The 15,349-nt window shown below is 43.9% G+C and overlaps 1 protein-coding gene across 1 annotated transcript; it reads right to left on the minus strand.

The window, feature by feature from the left end:
• Positions 1 to 41: 41 nt before the first annotated feature.
• Hand (heart- and neural crest derivatives-expressed protein) lies at positions 42 to 4,801 on the minus strand. Its single transcript, XM_011155049.2, has 3 exons — positions 4,205 to 4,801; positions 1,863 to 2,554; positions 42 to 815 (listed from the first exon to the last, which is right to left on the minus strand). The coding sequence occupies exons 1-3, from the start codon at positions 4,287 to 4,289 to the stop codon at positions 681 to 683; spliced, it is 912 nt and encodes a 303-aa protein (XP_011153351.1). The 5' UTR covers positions 4,290 to 4,801; the 3' UTR covers positions 42 to 680.
• Positions 4,802 to 15,349: the final 10,548 nt, after the last annotated feature.

Consider the following 15,349-nt stretch of genomic DNA (forward strand, 5'->3'; position numbering starts at 1 on the left):
TTGGAAAATGTATAAGAAATGGACTATCGTGTCGTGTTGTGGTATGTCCTTTATTATTAGCGACACTTTATACATTTCTTTTCTTTTCGTACTTGATAGATGCTTTATACAAAACTTTACAAAGATTCTTACTGTTCTAATCAACGATGCCTCGAAATCAAGCATTTTAATTAACGACTGATTTATGTCGTTTGGTTTGCAAAGAGTTTCGTCGATAAAATAATGTTCTTTGGCTCTCATAGCTAGGAATATCGACCGCTACAAAGAGAAAGAAATTCTATGTATATACACAATGATTATGAACGCGTATTATTATGTACAAACGATTCTGCCCTTTTTACACTGAATAACAATTGTATCTTCCGATAAGCATAGCAATGCTGCGATTCCGCGATTCCGCAAAGTGTCTATCTTTTCTCAAAATTTGACAATTTTTACAGTCTCGCTTCATTCTCAACTCTCTCTCTCTCTCTCTCTCTCTCTCACGATTTATAATCTTCCAAAGACATCTCTAAAAGAGAAACGCGCGGCGAACAAATCAAGACGAGTCACGAATCACATCTTTTCGACGTCCAGTAGTAACGACAGTCGCAAACAAAAAGTATACATAAACGTTCACTTGAGACGATATTTTGTGAAATGTCGCGGATATGTTTTGACAGAAGTGACTCCCATGTATTTTATTGCATCTGGCTGGTCGGTGATTCTTGTTTCAATTCGAGGGCCCACATGTGCTGCGGCCATCCCGTTCGTCCTTTGCTCTTCGTTGACTCTTCGTGACCGAGATTCGAGGCGGATTGCAAACACGACTCATTCTACGGAAGAATAGAGATGCGTAATAACTAATGTCTTCGCGATAAATTCATCTTGCCGTTACCATTCATTGCCGTCATATTCATGTATCAGGTAGAGGAGAAAAAAGAAAGTGCCGACTAAATTTGTAGGAGTAAAAATGGGGAGACGATTATCAGAATTGAGGTGAACCTCAAAAATAAAGGACGTCAATTTTGATCGTGAGTGAAAATTACGGCGCCCCGACTACCGAGGGAGGTATAAATCTACGTGGGCGGTGAAATGATCGCGGAAAATGAAGAAAACCACAAAATGCTGGCTCGAGGGAATTGAATTCGATTTCGGAATGTCGGAATTGTGGACAGACCAAACCATTCGATGCACATCACCATCAAATTTCTTTTGTTCACCTTATGATAGCGCTTCCTATTCAATCCCTCACGAGCAATAATCCCTCGGTGGAACGCGTATCTCCGATCAAAATCAAGCCACTGTCGATTCTTCGATATTTCGATATATAAATATATAAATGCAATAAATCTTTTTGGACATTTATTAAATATTGTGATGTGTGATGTGTGTGTGTGTGTGTGTGTGTGTGTCATCATGTCATATAAACGGCACTTCTTCTCAGCAGGCGCACAAATCCCAAGAAAATGATTTCTTTCTCCTTTCTCGGGTCGGGCTTTTTTTACACGCAATCACGATCACGCGTGAGAGTACAACGTGATGCGGTTTTAACGAATCTCGAGGCACGATGATGGTTTTAAGGTCAACAAGCCAACACGAGCGTAGGTCAAAGGAAAGAGGCGAATGTTTACGTTAGAGTGACTCGGACTTATGAAGGCATATTCTGAGAGATTTAGTTTCCTAAATCTACGGGAGAGCGAGAGGAATCATTTCACGTCCCTGAGGAGGAACATTTGCTATGCGGTGCCGGCGTAGCTTATAGCTCAAAGTTGCTGAGAAACATGCGCGAGAAACTTTGCGACTTGAGATAGACAAGAGGGCGGGGGCGGAGGGTGGGTGGGGGGGAGGGAGAGGGAGCAATACGACAATAAGTAATTCACCTGATTGGGCTGAGCCGCTTTGTTCCTCCTGCCGTTCGAAAGGATCTCCGCGCGAAAGGTCTGTGGCTCCTCTCCTTCGTCGCTTTCCAAAACCGCCATCAGGTATCCGATGTAGGACGCTGCTAGTCTCAGAGTTTTGATCTTCGATAATTTGGTATCCGCTGGCACGTTCGGTATGCAGTCTCTCAGATCGGCAAAGGCATTGTTTATGCTCTGCGTGCGTCTCCTCTCCTTCTTATTGGCGGTGTTCCGCCTCTTCGGCCTGGGCACGACATCACCCTCGCGTACACCCTGATGAAGGTGCTGTTGAAGCGAGGCAACGACCCCACCGATGACCTGCTGCTGACCGCCGACCTGCACGTTCGCATACTCGTGCTCGCCTCGTCTGTGACTAGACTGATGATGATGGTGATGATGGTGATGCAGATGATGATGATGATGGTGGGGCGACGTTTCCTGCTGCTGTGGATACTGCAGGGTGGCTGCATAGTGCTGACCGGCCGACGGTTGTGCGTACTGCTGCACGGGCGAATAACTTGGCTCCTGTATACCAATCTCCTCGATCAGGGGTGGCGTCGAAGCGGTAGGGCTACCTGCTCCGGAACTGTCCCCCGAAATGCCAGAATCGGCGCCCCAATACGTCGACTGGCTGTCAGCATCGGGAGCCGAGGTCACCACCGAGCCGAGTGGCCCTGCGAATCGGAAATCGATGTTTCGGAAAGTCGATATCGCATGTCATTTCGGCACGATCGAGTACAGGTGTCGCGTCGTCGCTAGAATTGATTCTCGAATAATTCTCGCGTACCACAACTTGCGTACTACAATTGTCATCACGATCGATACACGGTGGAAATTCGCCCTCGATCAAATTATTATGCCATGCCGAATTATGCATCTTTCTGCAATCGTAGGAACCCGATTTGTACTCTCGGTAATTTTGTGCTTGTGTCAAATGTGTTCGTATCGGCATTCATTCGGCCGCGATATCGCACTCGTGCGTCAGCGCGAATCTTCGTCTACCGCATTCCAGGAGGAGAGGAAATCACCTTTCCAAATATACGTTTGAACGTTGCCCGCTTTTGTTTTGCTACGCACTTTGAAGTGAGTGAGAAGTAGAACTTTTCATCGACCGAAAGATCCAAATGCGATCCAGTGCATTTCCCAGCAGAAATTTGTTACAAATATATAGTAGAAAGAGGGGAAGGAGGGAGGGGGTCGACATTGTGTAAAAAGCGCTCGTATATCAAAACTGTTACATCGAGTGCAAAACAAGTATGGCGTATACTCGTACACGTCATGATGAGCATCGCGCGCTCACATTCCTCTCGAGATAATTATATTTTACAAGGTGTGGTAATACCACATTTTTTTCATTAAATAGCATGCTCGTAGCATTCCTCCTGCTCTTTTCGTTATTGCTCGACCGTATATCGACCGTATATAAACTCCGATACGAATTAGGCAGTAGTGAGAGAAGATTGAATGAGATGTTCAATAGCGCCATATAGAACCATCTAGAAATTAGAAGATCGAGTTGCGCCGTCGAGAAGACTAATTCTTTTCTATCCTTCTATTCTTTTATGTCAATTTATTTTCTATTATTACTTTTAGACGCGCACGCGCGTTGTTATACTAATATTCGTTAGAAATTGAAACAATACTTTGTACAATACGATCAAACGTGCAAGAGCTATGCGTGTGATGAGAATGGGCGAGGGGCGTCCAAGGAAATTCTTTAATTCTTCCTTACGCAACAAACAATGTGAGAAGAGAAGCCACTAAAGAAGAAACTAAAAGAATATCCGAAATTTAGCCTACACGCATGTAATCGACGTTTCGAATTGTGTGTGTGTGTGTGTGTGTGTGTGTGTGTGTGTAGAATAGAGAAAAGAGAAAAGAAAGCAATCTATAATGTATATTCTCTAATTTCTCGTCTAATGTCTCGTCTTCTGAATTGTCTGGCATGTGCAAGATAGGCCTGATATTTCTATTCTGGGGATAATAATAATGAAAGATCAGTGATAAGGAAACGGTGATTATTAATAAATTGCGCGTTCTTGCGCGCTCAACCCCAACCGCAACTGCAACCGCAACCGCAAAGTCGACAAAGTCGTGTGTGTCAAACATGCAGAAGATTCCTTTATTAATCTATTTGATTAATATCTTCTGTGTATGATCATTGAGTCGAATAACTCTTGTTGAAGGAACAATCTTCGAGAGTATCGAGTCTTCTCTCGACTGATCTGACTCATTAAGCGAGATTCGGAAACGAATCAATCTACGCTCTACGCTTGCGGTACACACACAGACACACACACACACACACACACACACACACTCACCGTAGGGAAGCTGAGTGACATAATTGTAGGGTTGATGCCACTGCGGATAATATTCCGCTTGTGCCTCGTATCCACCGAGCATCATTACCTCCTCCAGGTCAGATTCCTCCTCCAAACACTCGTCCAAACACTCGTCCGATCGCACTTTAACAGCGTGTATTTCACCAAACTTACTCCTCTCTGCTACGCAACTTGACTCGAATTGACTTGAATTCAACAGAATTCGGTCAATAGACTTAATTGTTACTTATAAGCCGATTATGTTGATGTCCGTGATGACCGTCCGTTACATCTGTCGCATTACATCACGGTTAAAGGAACTCGTTACTTTAGACTGTCGTATTAGATAGATCTCGTTACGTTTCTTCCCTCGCATCGATTGTTATTACAAGTTAGATTATGCGTCTCAGGATCTCGCTCGGGTGAAGTGAACTTTGCACCCGCTCGAGAATCGAAAACTCGTCATCGACGGCAGCGCAAAGTCAAAGTCGCTCTTGCCAGTCTCGGCTGAGAGATGATGATGTACCGATCTCGGACGTGCGGTCAAAGTGACACTGAGAAAGCAGAATTCGGTATGGTAGCGATCTATCCCTCGCGTAGTGCCTCCGCGCGCTTGGTGTCGGTGGTAGCAGCAGCCGTCGCCGCCGTCGCCGCCGTCGCCGCCGCCGCCGTATGAGTGGGTGTACTCGGAGGGGCCTGTATCATGACCCGACCCCGTACAGGCGGAGTCCGGTCTAGTCTACGCCCCAGAGGGGAACCAGGATTCAATTAGTAAATTGAGGGAGCTTCGTCGACGGCAAAGTGGGGTATGATTTAGGATATGACGCGCCGCCGGTGCTCCCCTCCGCGCGATTCTTCGCGCGATTCACGACGTATCGCCATCACCATGCTCGTCTTTTTGCCAATCGACGAGAACGCTCAGACGCGCTTCCCTACGCGGTGTAATAATATTAGCGGCGGCTTCGCGACGCGTGATAACACGCAGCAAACTGCTGCGCGTTTCGTAGTGACGTGTAGCGAATTCTCCTCTCCTCCCCTCCTCCCTTGTTCTCTCTCTCTCTCTCTCGCTCTCTGCATTTATCGCTCTTTGCCGTAAAATACAATTTAAACCTGTTAGATATATTTGCAGCATTGAAAACAGCTTAATTATATCGGCAGTGTGTAATAAGCACGAAGCAAAAAGCGGTGAATCGTCAACCTATCCTATCCACTTTTACAATAAGGTTTTCTTACCCAATAACCAAACAAGAGAGAGAGAGAGAGAGAGAGAGAGAGAGAGAGAGAGGGAGAGGGGGAGAGAGAGAGAGAGAGGGAGAGAGAGAGAGAGAGAGAGAGAGAGAGAGAGAGAGAGAGAGAGAGAGAGAGAGAGAGGGAGGGAGAGAAGAGTCCGCTAGTGAATGTACCGACTCTTTGAGAAAAAAGCTTCCCCTACAAGTTTACGTGTTCTATATAGATTAAAAATGGTAGGACAACCGGAAAAAGATCTTACACCGTCGAGGAGACTTCTCGGAGAACGGTAATAGTGTCCCGCGGGACACTTTTCTCGCACCCTGTAACAACCTGTCCGCATAAATAAGTCGACACTTGTTTCCTCCTTGTTTTTTTCACCAACGACGGTGATCTTCCCCTCCCGCTGCCCCATAGTGGCTGTAATAAATTCAATTGAGAAGTAACACACTGTTATACTATACGTGTGTACACGTATATTTGTCTCTTAAACAGAATCATTTATCTCATGACGATGATTAAAAATTATAATTTTTTTACTCTCTTTTGCGATGTAATTGCTATTCAAAGCCGAATCTTGTGACAAGCTCTAAAAAAATAAAAAATCCTGCAAATGTATTATCCGGCCGATAAGGGCGGGCGTCTGGTTCTATTCTCGAGAGAAATGCCAGACGTCGCGATGTGTAATAGTCGAATAATTATTTCTAGTTATCTGCCGTAAATTAGATTTGTCAAACATTTTTATACCGATAAGTGTGGGATTATAATAATAGGAAGGAAGAAAAACAGGAGGAAAACAGTCAGTGTTTCTCACAGATGTGATCGGAAAGAACAATATCTAGCGTGAGATGAGGCCCTGAACGACGTTGCGTTCAGCGACAAGCCGAAGATCCTCTCTCGTCGTGTCGTTGAAGATTATCGACTGATAAAAGAAAGATCATCACCGCTTGGCAAACAACATTCCCTCCTTCATCCTCTTTCCGGCATTCTTCTGTGTTCGATAATGCTCTCAACCTCTTCCGTTTCTTTTCTCGGCGCCTAGTGGCCTACTAGTAGATATCGGGGAAAATGATTGGTCGAGTGTGGCCGGCTGGCAGTCTGCAAACGCCGGCAAACGCCATAGAAACTTCTCCATAGGGTCGATGGGGTGTTTCGCTGTCAAAGGAAAAAGCCGCGATTGAAGGAGCACTTATAAGACGAGTAACTTTTCCTACCTTCAATGCCAGGCGCAACCGTAATTACCACGCCTACCTCATGAAACACTTTTACCAAGAGAGAGATAGAACACGCGCTTCGGCCACGGTATTCGAGACGATGACTTTTTTTTAAACATTTGACTCTCTCTCTCTCTCTCTCTCTCTCTCTCTCTCTCTGGAGACTCCAGATACCTCCAAGTACATACCTTCATCTCTACCGCAATAAAGACCGCGTCATAACTGAGTCAAAAATGCAATCCCATTACTTATACTCTCGAATTGAATCCGCGTATTCTTGGAATTTGAATCGAATTGCTGGTCTCTGTCCTCGAGCGACATTTAGAAAGCGCATTTAGAAATCGTAGAATGTTATGTTATTAAACAAGTTGCGCAATCAATCAAGCCGAATCGCCGAGCAACGGCGATCGAATTCACTCTCCCTCTTTTCTCTCTCCTTCAACCAACAAGCAGCCCTTCACCAAGGGCTGGGCGGGCAAGGACCAACCAAAGCGTTCTTGGCGTTGCCGCGTTCGGCGAAGGATGTGCGCAAGACGCAACAGTGAAAGGTAGGGAAAGCCGCGCGGGTGTCGGCGGCAGCGCGCAGCGCGTGTGATAATGAAGGTCTTCCCTTGCGCCTGGCGGCTCCTCCTCGTGATATCTATTAAGTAATAATCACGATAGCGGGGATGAGAGAAGTGCGTGGTGGTCTGGCGTAGAAAAGATCACTTTTCTCTCTCTCTCTCTCTCTCTCTCTCTCTCTCGTCTTGCGCACGACCCTCTGATTTTCCGATCCTCGCGTTACTCTTCCCCTTAGCCTTTAACCGACTACGCCTTAACCTTAGCTGTTGTGTGGAGCACGGAGTGATGTATAATATTTAGAATCTTTCCGAAATACCGAATGATCTAAATTGAATTGCAACAATTGCCGGCAAAAAGAAATACTTTTATTTCTTATTTTCTGAATGAAAAGACTTGTAATGCTATCGATGTAGGTGCTCTTGATTGCCCGATTAATATGCCCGATATATATATATATATATTGTGTTTCCCGACATATTTTCGGACTTCCTGACGCGTGTGTGTCCTTAAACGAGGCTTAAACGAGGTTCATCCCCGCGTATCTGCTACTTGGACACGAGGGTGTAAAGACATCGGAGCTCAGGAGCAGAAATATAGCGGTCGCCGCCAGTCTCTTTTGCGGTAGTAAGACGCAATCCAGAACATGTTCTAATCGTCTATAATCATCTTAGATCGAGCTGTGGGAAGCCGCGGTATATCCTGCGTTATCCTTGCTTATTATTTTCGTTCGAAATCACGTTTAAGAGAAAATTAGCATTGCCAAAATATCGTCAGCCTTTTTACTTTAAATTAAGACGGACTATAATAATTTATATTTTCACATTTTAATCGCACCTTTGTGCGCACACACACACACACACATATATAATACAATGTTAAAGAAAAATATGCAATTGCACTTTTCCCATGCGTCATCGCACCGACATTGCAGCGACGCATCCTGAATATCATTCCGAATAATCGAACCACGTGTTTTTAATAATTTTAACTTTTTACGCAAGATAGACTGTATACGTATATGTGCAACATAGTAAAGTATATATCAGAAGAATAGAACGTTGTGTTTAGGAAAAGGATACACAAAGGTCGCGTGCCATCCTCGTGACCCAGGGATTTCCGGACCTCGCATCGAACGTCGACACATACACTAATTATTATTTCCGCCGTTAGTTAAGTAGGCCCTTTCTTTCAGAAAGAAGCGGTAGACGTAAACAAGGAGGTAAACCGTGGTGTTCTGCGCTTTATCGGTGCACAGCTACCAGAATTTATTTATTTTTCCGTTGCATGTATGTGTGTATGTGTGACACGTGTGGTTCTTCTTCTTTCCGTTCATTTCTCTCTTCGCCGCTTCTTCCTCTTTCTTGCTGGGCCTCGCACCTCGCTTTGTCGAATCATTGGAAAAAAAAGAATCCAGGCGCGACACAGACACATTAACAATTAGCGAATTTTACAGATTATTCAGACGCACAGAGTATTCTTCCAAAAAGCATCTCCAAAACCACGCCTTTTTCTGAAAATTGAGAGAAAGAGGTCTGCATTTTTATATCGCTTGCAGATCGAGCGAATAGGTGAAAATTAAATTTCATCTATGTGCTGTAGAATAATGTAATTACGCAATTATGCCACATCTATATCGATATTGTGTACATTTCATAATTTCGGAATCCGCAAAACTTAATGATTGCATAAAATTTAGATGAGGTGCATCTCGTAATAAAATGTCGTAATTGAAAAAGGTTACGAAAACACCGACTTCTTCTCGGACGGAGATGGCCAATATCGTGTCAATAAATAACGACGATCGACCTTGACAAAAATTAATTTCACGACATTCAATTTCAATGACTCTCGATACGCGTGATTACGCTCGATTACGAACGTGACTTTTTCTAACCTAGTTTTCCACTATGTGAAAAGATCGATGTATATTAAAAAGTTAAACGGTAAACGGCGGAGTTCTCGGCGGAAAAGGGGGCCACGGAGCGGAAAAGAGAGGAGGTGAGGGACGGACGGCGAGGTGGAGGCGGATGAGGCGAGAGAGCGAGAGAGCAAGAGGAAGGGAGAAATTCACAGGGGCCATGTGGTGTTTCACGAGATATCAAATCATACTATACGTACGCCATGCCGCCCCCTAAATATAGTTTATTGCGTTACCGAGTATTAATGGAGCTTCTATAGAAACGACAAAAACGGCCGCCGTAAGCTCAACTCTTCCGATACGGAAAACCGAAAATAGTGATATCCGTCCATCGGGACAGAGTCGTCACAAAAAAAGAACACACGCGAATGCAAGTTGTCTCGCTGCAGAAAGCTGCGGAAACAGAGAGCGTCAATTTCTTCGTGAAAATATCCCATGAGAAGAAGACGAGAATCCCGTCATAGCAGTCTTTCTAAAGACCGTCGCGCCGCTCTTCCAGCAAAAGGTGAAATTAATAACAGGCCATCCAGTTTACAAGTGCCGAACACGAGCGCGATCCTCCTTCGTGTGTAATCGTGTCAACTACTATTTTGTAACGGAAATATGTAAACAATGATCCTCATTAAACTGTCTGCCTCTTTTCTTATACTTTTCCGACTTTTATCCCATGAAATGGAAAGACGCACGCGTCCTAAAGTATTATAATCATGTAGGACTGTAGGACGATTACGGCCGTCTGCTATTAGCAAAGTCCTACGACTTACGTCGGGAGATTACGAGGGAAGGAAGCTGGTTGGAAAGGTGCATCCGGAGAACGTGGGTGGTTGCCACGTCGCGATAACCGCTCTTTAAGGTCTCAAATCTTCAAATCTGGGAGACTTGAGCAAACTGTGGAATATTTGGAAAATTTTTGGAAAATGATTGGAAATTTTAGAAAGTCCTTTTTGATCTTGATGACGATATTTGTTAGAAGGAGAAAGAGGGAGAAATTTTTTCCTCTTTTCAATATATCACAAACGTGTAAACGTACTTTGGTTTGGAAGAATCTCGAGATGCCATGTTGCATTTTGCCCTTTCTCTCTCTCTCTCTCTCTCTCTCTCTCTCTCTCTTGATGCTACAAATGGTTATTTATTGTCGGGAAAGAAATTTAAGAAGGAAAGTGTCACATCTAAGAAATATCTATCTACTATGTGTATACGCGAATACACAATACGGGATGCGAGAAGAAATCGTTGTTGATATCGAGAGAGTCAATGAAATGTGTTTCTCCAAGGGAAAACGCAGCAGCGGCGAACTAATTTTATCACGAGCTATCGAGCAGGATCGCCATTTCGATCAAGATGAGTCGGCGTGCGTGATGATTCATCACGGACTCATCGTTTCCCCGCCACACGACGAAGCAGATCCTTCTACGATAGAATTTGTCCAGTTTTTACAAAAGCGAATCGATTTCGAAATCCAATTACCAGAAATGAATCAATCTATCAAACTCCAAATATCTCGTGTAGTCTCTTGAAAATCTCGGGAGATAAGAATATTTCTTTTGCAAGAGCCGCTGTAATTATTAACGCTGAAATGGGGTTCGAAGGTAAAGCGACTGGAAACAAGCGAGAGGATCGGTTACAGATTCAAATAGCTTTATCCGCTTTTTCTCTCAAGCAGTAATAACTGCTACTGCCGCTTACTCTCGCAATATGCGACTCTATTCCCCTTGTCCTTTCTTTCCATTGATATGTACATCGTCGACATGTCGTCAATTTAAAGTTCAGTATGGTAAAATATGTCGTTGCTGACAACGCGCGCAGCTCTCTCTCTCTCTCTCTCTCTCTCTCTCTCTCTCTCTCGCTCCTTCCCTTCCTCCCTCCACAATCGAAGTAATGATGACGATGGAGCGAACGTAGCAATATAATAACAAGATCAGTTGGTCATTTTCTTTACTAATCTTACGGCGACTACTAAATTAAAATACCATCTTACCGACTTAAATATAATGTCGCTTGTTGTTTTTCTCGTCTCTTTGCTTTTCACCGAAGATCACGGTTTCGAAGTCACGGAACGAAGTTCCACGGATGATGAAACTTTTGGTCGATTCGAGATAACTGTCGAGATTAATGTACGATTTAATAGTAATCGAATAGTAGTCGCGTGTTTGTCGCGTAACGATTATTAATTGAGCTATTAGACGTAAAGATGTAAAGTCGACAGAATCAAAGAAGATGCGACGAACTCTCGACATGGAGAGAAGAAGAAATAGCCGGTTACGCCCTCGTTTCGTATTACTCGCTGAGATCGCTGTACCGGTGGTGGGCGTCAATCGTTCGGATCCCTTACGTGTGTAACATGATACCTATTTTTATTTTTTTCTCTTTTTTCTTTTCTCCTCTTTCTTTCTGTTTTTTTCTAACTGACCACTGCGCAAAGTCTTTCTCGACCAAAGTTCTCGATTGGTTCTTATATCCGTTTGTCTATGCCGCGCTTGACCGCGCAAAGACAGAAAATAAGCGGAAGGAGATAACGAACGCTGTCCTTCCACGCTGAAATTGGACTTTTCCTCGCGCTAGCGAGGAAGTCCGCTCGTTGCTAAATTTCCCTCTCACTTTCTCTCTCTCCCTGTCTCTCTGCGCGCTTACGATTTACGGTTTTCTTCAGCATTCACACGACGTGAAGAGGAAGCGAGGACAATCGTTCGAACGTAGGTAGCCGAAAAATCTGTTCTCATGTGCAACCACTTGAACCTTTTTATAGGCGCCTCTCTTCGTATTTCACGCTCGCACCGAGCGCCGATTTGTCTCCACTTGTCCTTCCTTTCTCGGTCTATCCTGCCTTCAGTAAACTAATAATCCGGGAAAAAAAAACCGAACCTTTGCGTGTAGATTGATGGAGAGAAAGAAGAAAAAAAAAAAATAATCAAACAGTTTTCCTGAGCGCGTAAATCGGACACAGAAAAAAAAAGAAAAAATAAAAAGTAATAGATAAGATGTGTGATTATCGGAGATTATACAATAATACAATTCGCGGAAAGATAGAAACGAGCACATCAAGGAATGGATAACAAGTGCGATAACCTGTGCGAAAGACCCGACCGTAGAACGTACAGAATGTTACACACCACATTTGTAAAATTAGTTGTTCACCATATACGGAACGAACACAAGGAATGAAGGTTTGATTTCTGATAGGAATGACAGGAAATATTGATCTGTAACGCGATCATTCCGAAAAACACGGTAAAGTTGTCATTCGCGAAATAACGATGCTAACGAGGAGAATCAACTCGTCATTTCTTTCGCGGGAAATCGTCTATAACGCGGGTAGCGCGCTTGTGTAGCGAGAAGTATCCAAAGCACGAGAGGATTTCTCCATGTGCGTGCGAGATATCCTTCGGATGCCTAGGATGGCCTTTTATTGTACATTGCGGCGCGTACCGACGAAGCGGTAACACCGAGCACAGAGCACAGAGAACGTGTCGTCGCGTCTCCGTTGTCGCAACGTCCCAAGCCCAACGGTTACATTTCATTGCAAGGCGCGACGCGCGTGCTAGTCCTGCAGTCCTGCTGACTCCCCACCGAAAAGGAACATCTTTCGGCATCCTCTTGCAACATCGGATGTCATCGTGGGGGGACACCGGAATCACACTCCAAGGAGGTCGGCGCCAGTCGGCGAGCCTAAATTTTATCCCGAACGATATGGGATCGTTTCGCACAGGTTCCGACGGCTGCTTCGACCTCGTGTCTTTTTCGAAATTGGAGAACGCGCCACGGAAACAAGTCGCGACGCCGCGACATTTCCGCTTCTCGTTCCCTCGCAAATTATGCAACTTTTTTTTGGTCGTGATCCGAGATCCTCAGACTTTGAGCCGAGATGGACTTTGTTCACGACAGTTTTGCTTTTTTACAATATTTTCGGATTTTCTATCCAATCTCATATCTCTCTCTCTCTCTCTCCCCCTCTCTCTCTCTCTCTCTCCCCCTCTCTCTCTCTCTCTCTTTCTCTCTCTCTCAATAGTTTGGTCGAAACGAGTAGAGACTCACGTTTTGGATCCCGATTGAACGTAATCAAGACGATAAATCGAGCTACGTATGATACTTGCAACGCTGAATCTTCCATTCGTTGCATCTGGAATACAATGCTTCCCTGCCGATTCATTTACTCGTCCTCATTGTGCATGCTAATAACGCGTGAAAAAAAGATCAAACGAGAGAGAGAGAGAGAGAGAGAGAGAGAGAGAGAGAGAGAGAGAGAAAGAGAGAGAGAAGGAGAGAGAGAGGGAGACAGCGTGGGGGAAAATAGACAAATATCATCAACCCTCTGCCAGCAGCCGTAGTTACATTTTCATTGCGGCAAAACGGTGGGCACGCAGATGTCGACCACACGTTGTCTCTCGCCCCAAGGATACCAATTCGACGGATGAAATCGACTCTCTGTGTAGGTCGCCACAGGGTGCCACCGGAACGTGGACGCGCGTAACCTGTGCCCGGTTGGCTCCCGAGTGCTCCCGCCCTCCCTCAGTTTACGTAACGACGCGGCAAGCCACCGATTCTTGTGCAATTATGAGAGATACATTCGCTGTGGATGCCACATAGATATGGACGGGCGCGCCCGTCCGTCCGAACGAACAAACATGCAATCGGACCGATTACGATCAATCCTTTAACAGGAGGAGGGTTTTCCTTTAATATACCCAGAATGGATGGGGTGAGATTTACTCTTAGGTACGGTATATGGCTGAACTGTTCGACTAATTAATTGAATGTGCAGAAAGACCTTCCAACGGCCTTCTTGACTCGACACGTTACGTTTGTCACAATATTCCGATATTCATTTCATTAATTTATTCACCACTGTCCATCTGTTAAACGTCTGCAACACGTTTAATTCTTCACTTTGATTCGCTCTTGCGACGCGAATGCAACAAAGTGAACAATTTGAGGATTGGCAATAAATCAACGTAAACGATACTTTAGCGCGCATCGGGGGTTCTCTGAAAAGCAGAGAGCGTTCTTCTTTCCCACGACGACGAACGTGTCAATCCCCCGTGGGGGTCTATCGCGACAACGCACTTGCGTCAACCCTTTGTTTGCTAATGATATCATGAAAAATCCCACATATACTACATAATATATAACAGCTTGATTCTTTTGCTTATTCACTCGAGCATGCAATCGTGTTCGCAGTTTCAATCGGTCGATTTTCAAATATCGTCTCGACGCATTCGACCTTCTTCTACTCACAAAAAGTGGCGTGAAAGACAAATTTCTCTCGTAGTGTCTTGTTTAATCGGACCGTGGTATCGATTACACCTACATGGGCCAGGACAGACTATGCATTGTTTCCTCGGCTCACTTTCAGACCGTTAAGCCGCACTCGAATCTGTTCTCTCAGGTCGCTTCTTCCTCAAGCTTCTTCCACAATACGTGTATCTGCGTCGCGCGTGTGAAAGAGTGGAAATATGAGAGAGGTCGCAGTGACCTAAATAAACAAGTCAGACGAATTATTGGCAATATAAGCTTTATTTCGAAATTGTGCTTGCGAATCATTGTGTCCAAGTTGGATAACGACTAAATCTTATTACAATCGTATATGTGCTCTCGTACTTATCTGTATTTACTTAAAACTGGCAGTTAATCTTTCTTATGATATCTTGCTAAATGAGCAATATGTAAGGCACTGAATCATAACTGTGTCCACCAGCTACTAAAGTAGCTGGTAATCGGTAATAGACATAAAAAGCTTAAAAATAAAATAATGAAAGGATAAAAAATAGTATGTTACGATACTGGAACTGGATGTTGAGAAGCTTCAAAGTATATTTACGATAACGCGACAAATGTGATATCTTGTCTCGAAAAAAAAAAAAAAAGAAAGAAAAATATATTATTCTTCAAACGCTTCCGTCTTTCTCAAATTAATAATACTGCGACTCAAACTGATAAATCGGTAATATTGTACTCATATGCATTTAAGTTATATGTCTCTTGTGCAAATTTTCTACTATATATCAGAGATGTGCGAACTATTCGAATTCGAATCGAATCGAATCAAATCAAATCGAATCTAATGTAATTCGATTCGAACCGACATAAAAATTCTTGATTCGCACATCTCTACTATATATGTATATAAGCTAATATAGATACTAATAACGCTAATATCTTATTAATCATGCTACTCTTAATTAAGAAAAGAAAGAAAAGAATATAAAAAGAAAGATATATAAGCACAAA

Source organism: Harpegnathos saltator, unplaced genomic scaffold, assembly GCF_003227715.2.
Source record: "Harpegnathos saltator strain DR-91 unplaced genomic scaffold, Hsal_v8.6 scaffold774, whole genome shotgun sequence".
NCBI lineage: Eukaryota > Metazoa > Arthropoda > Insecta > Hymenoptera > Formicidae > Harpegnathos > Harpegnathos saltator.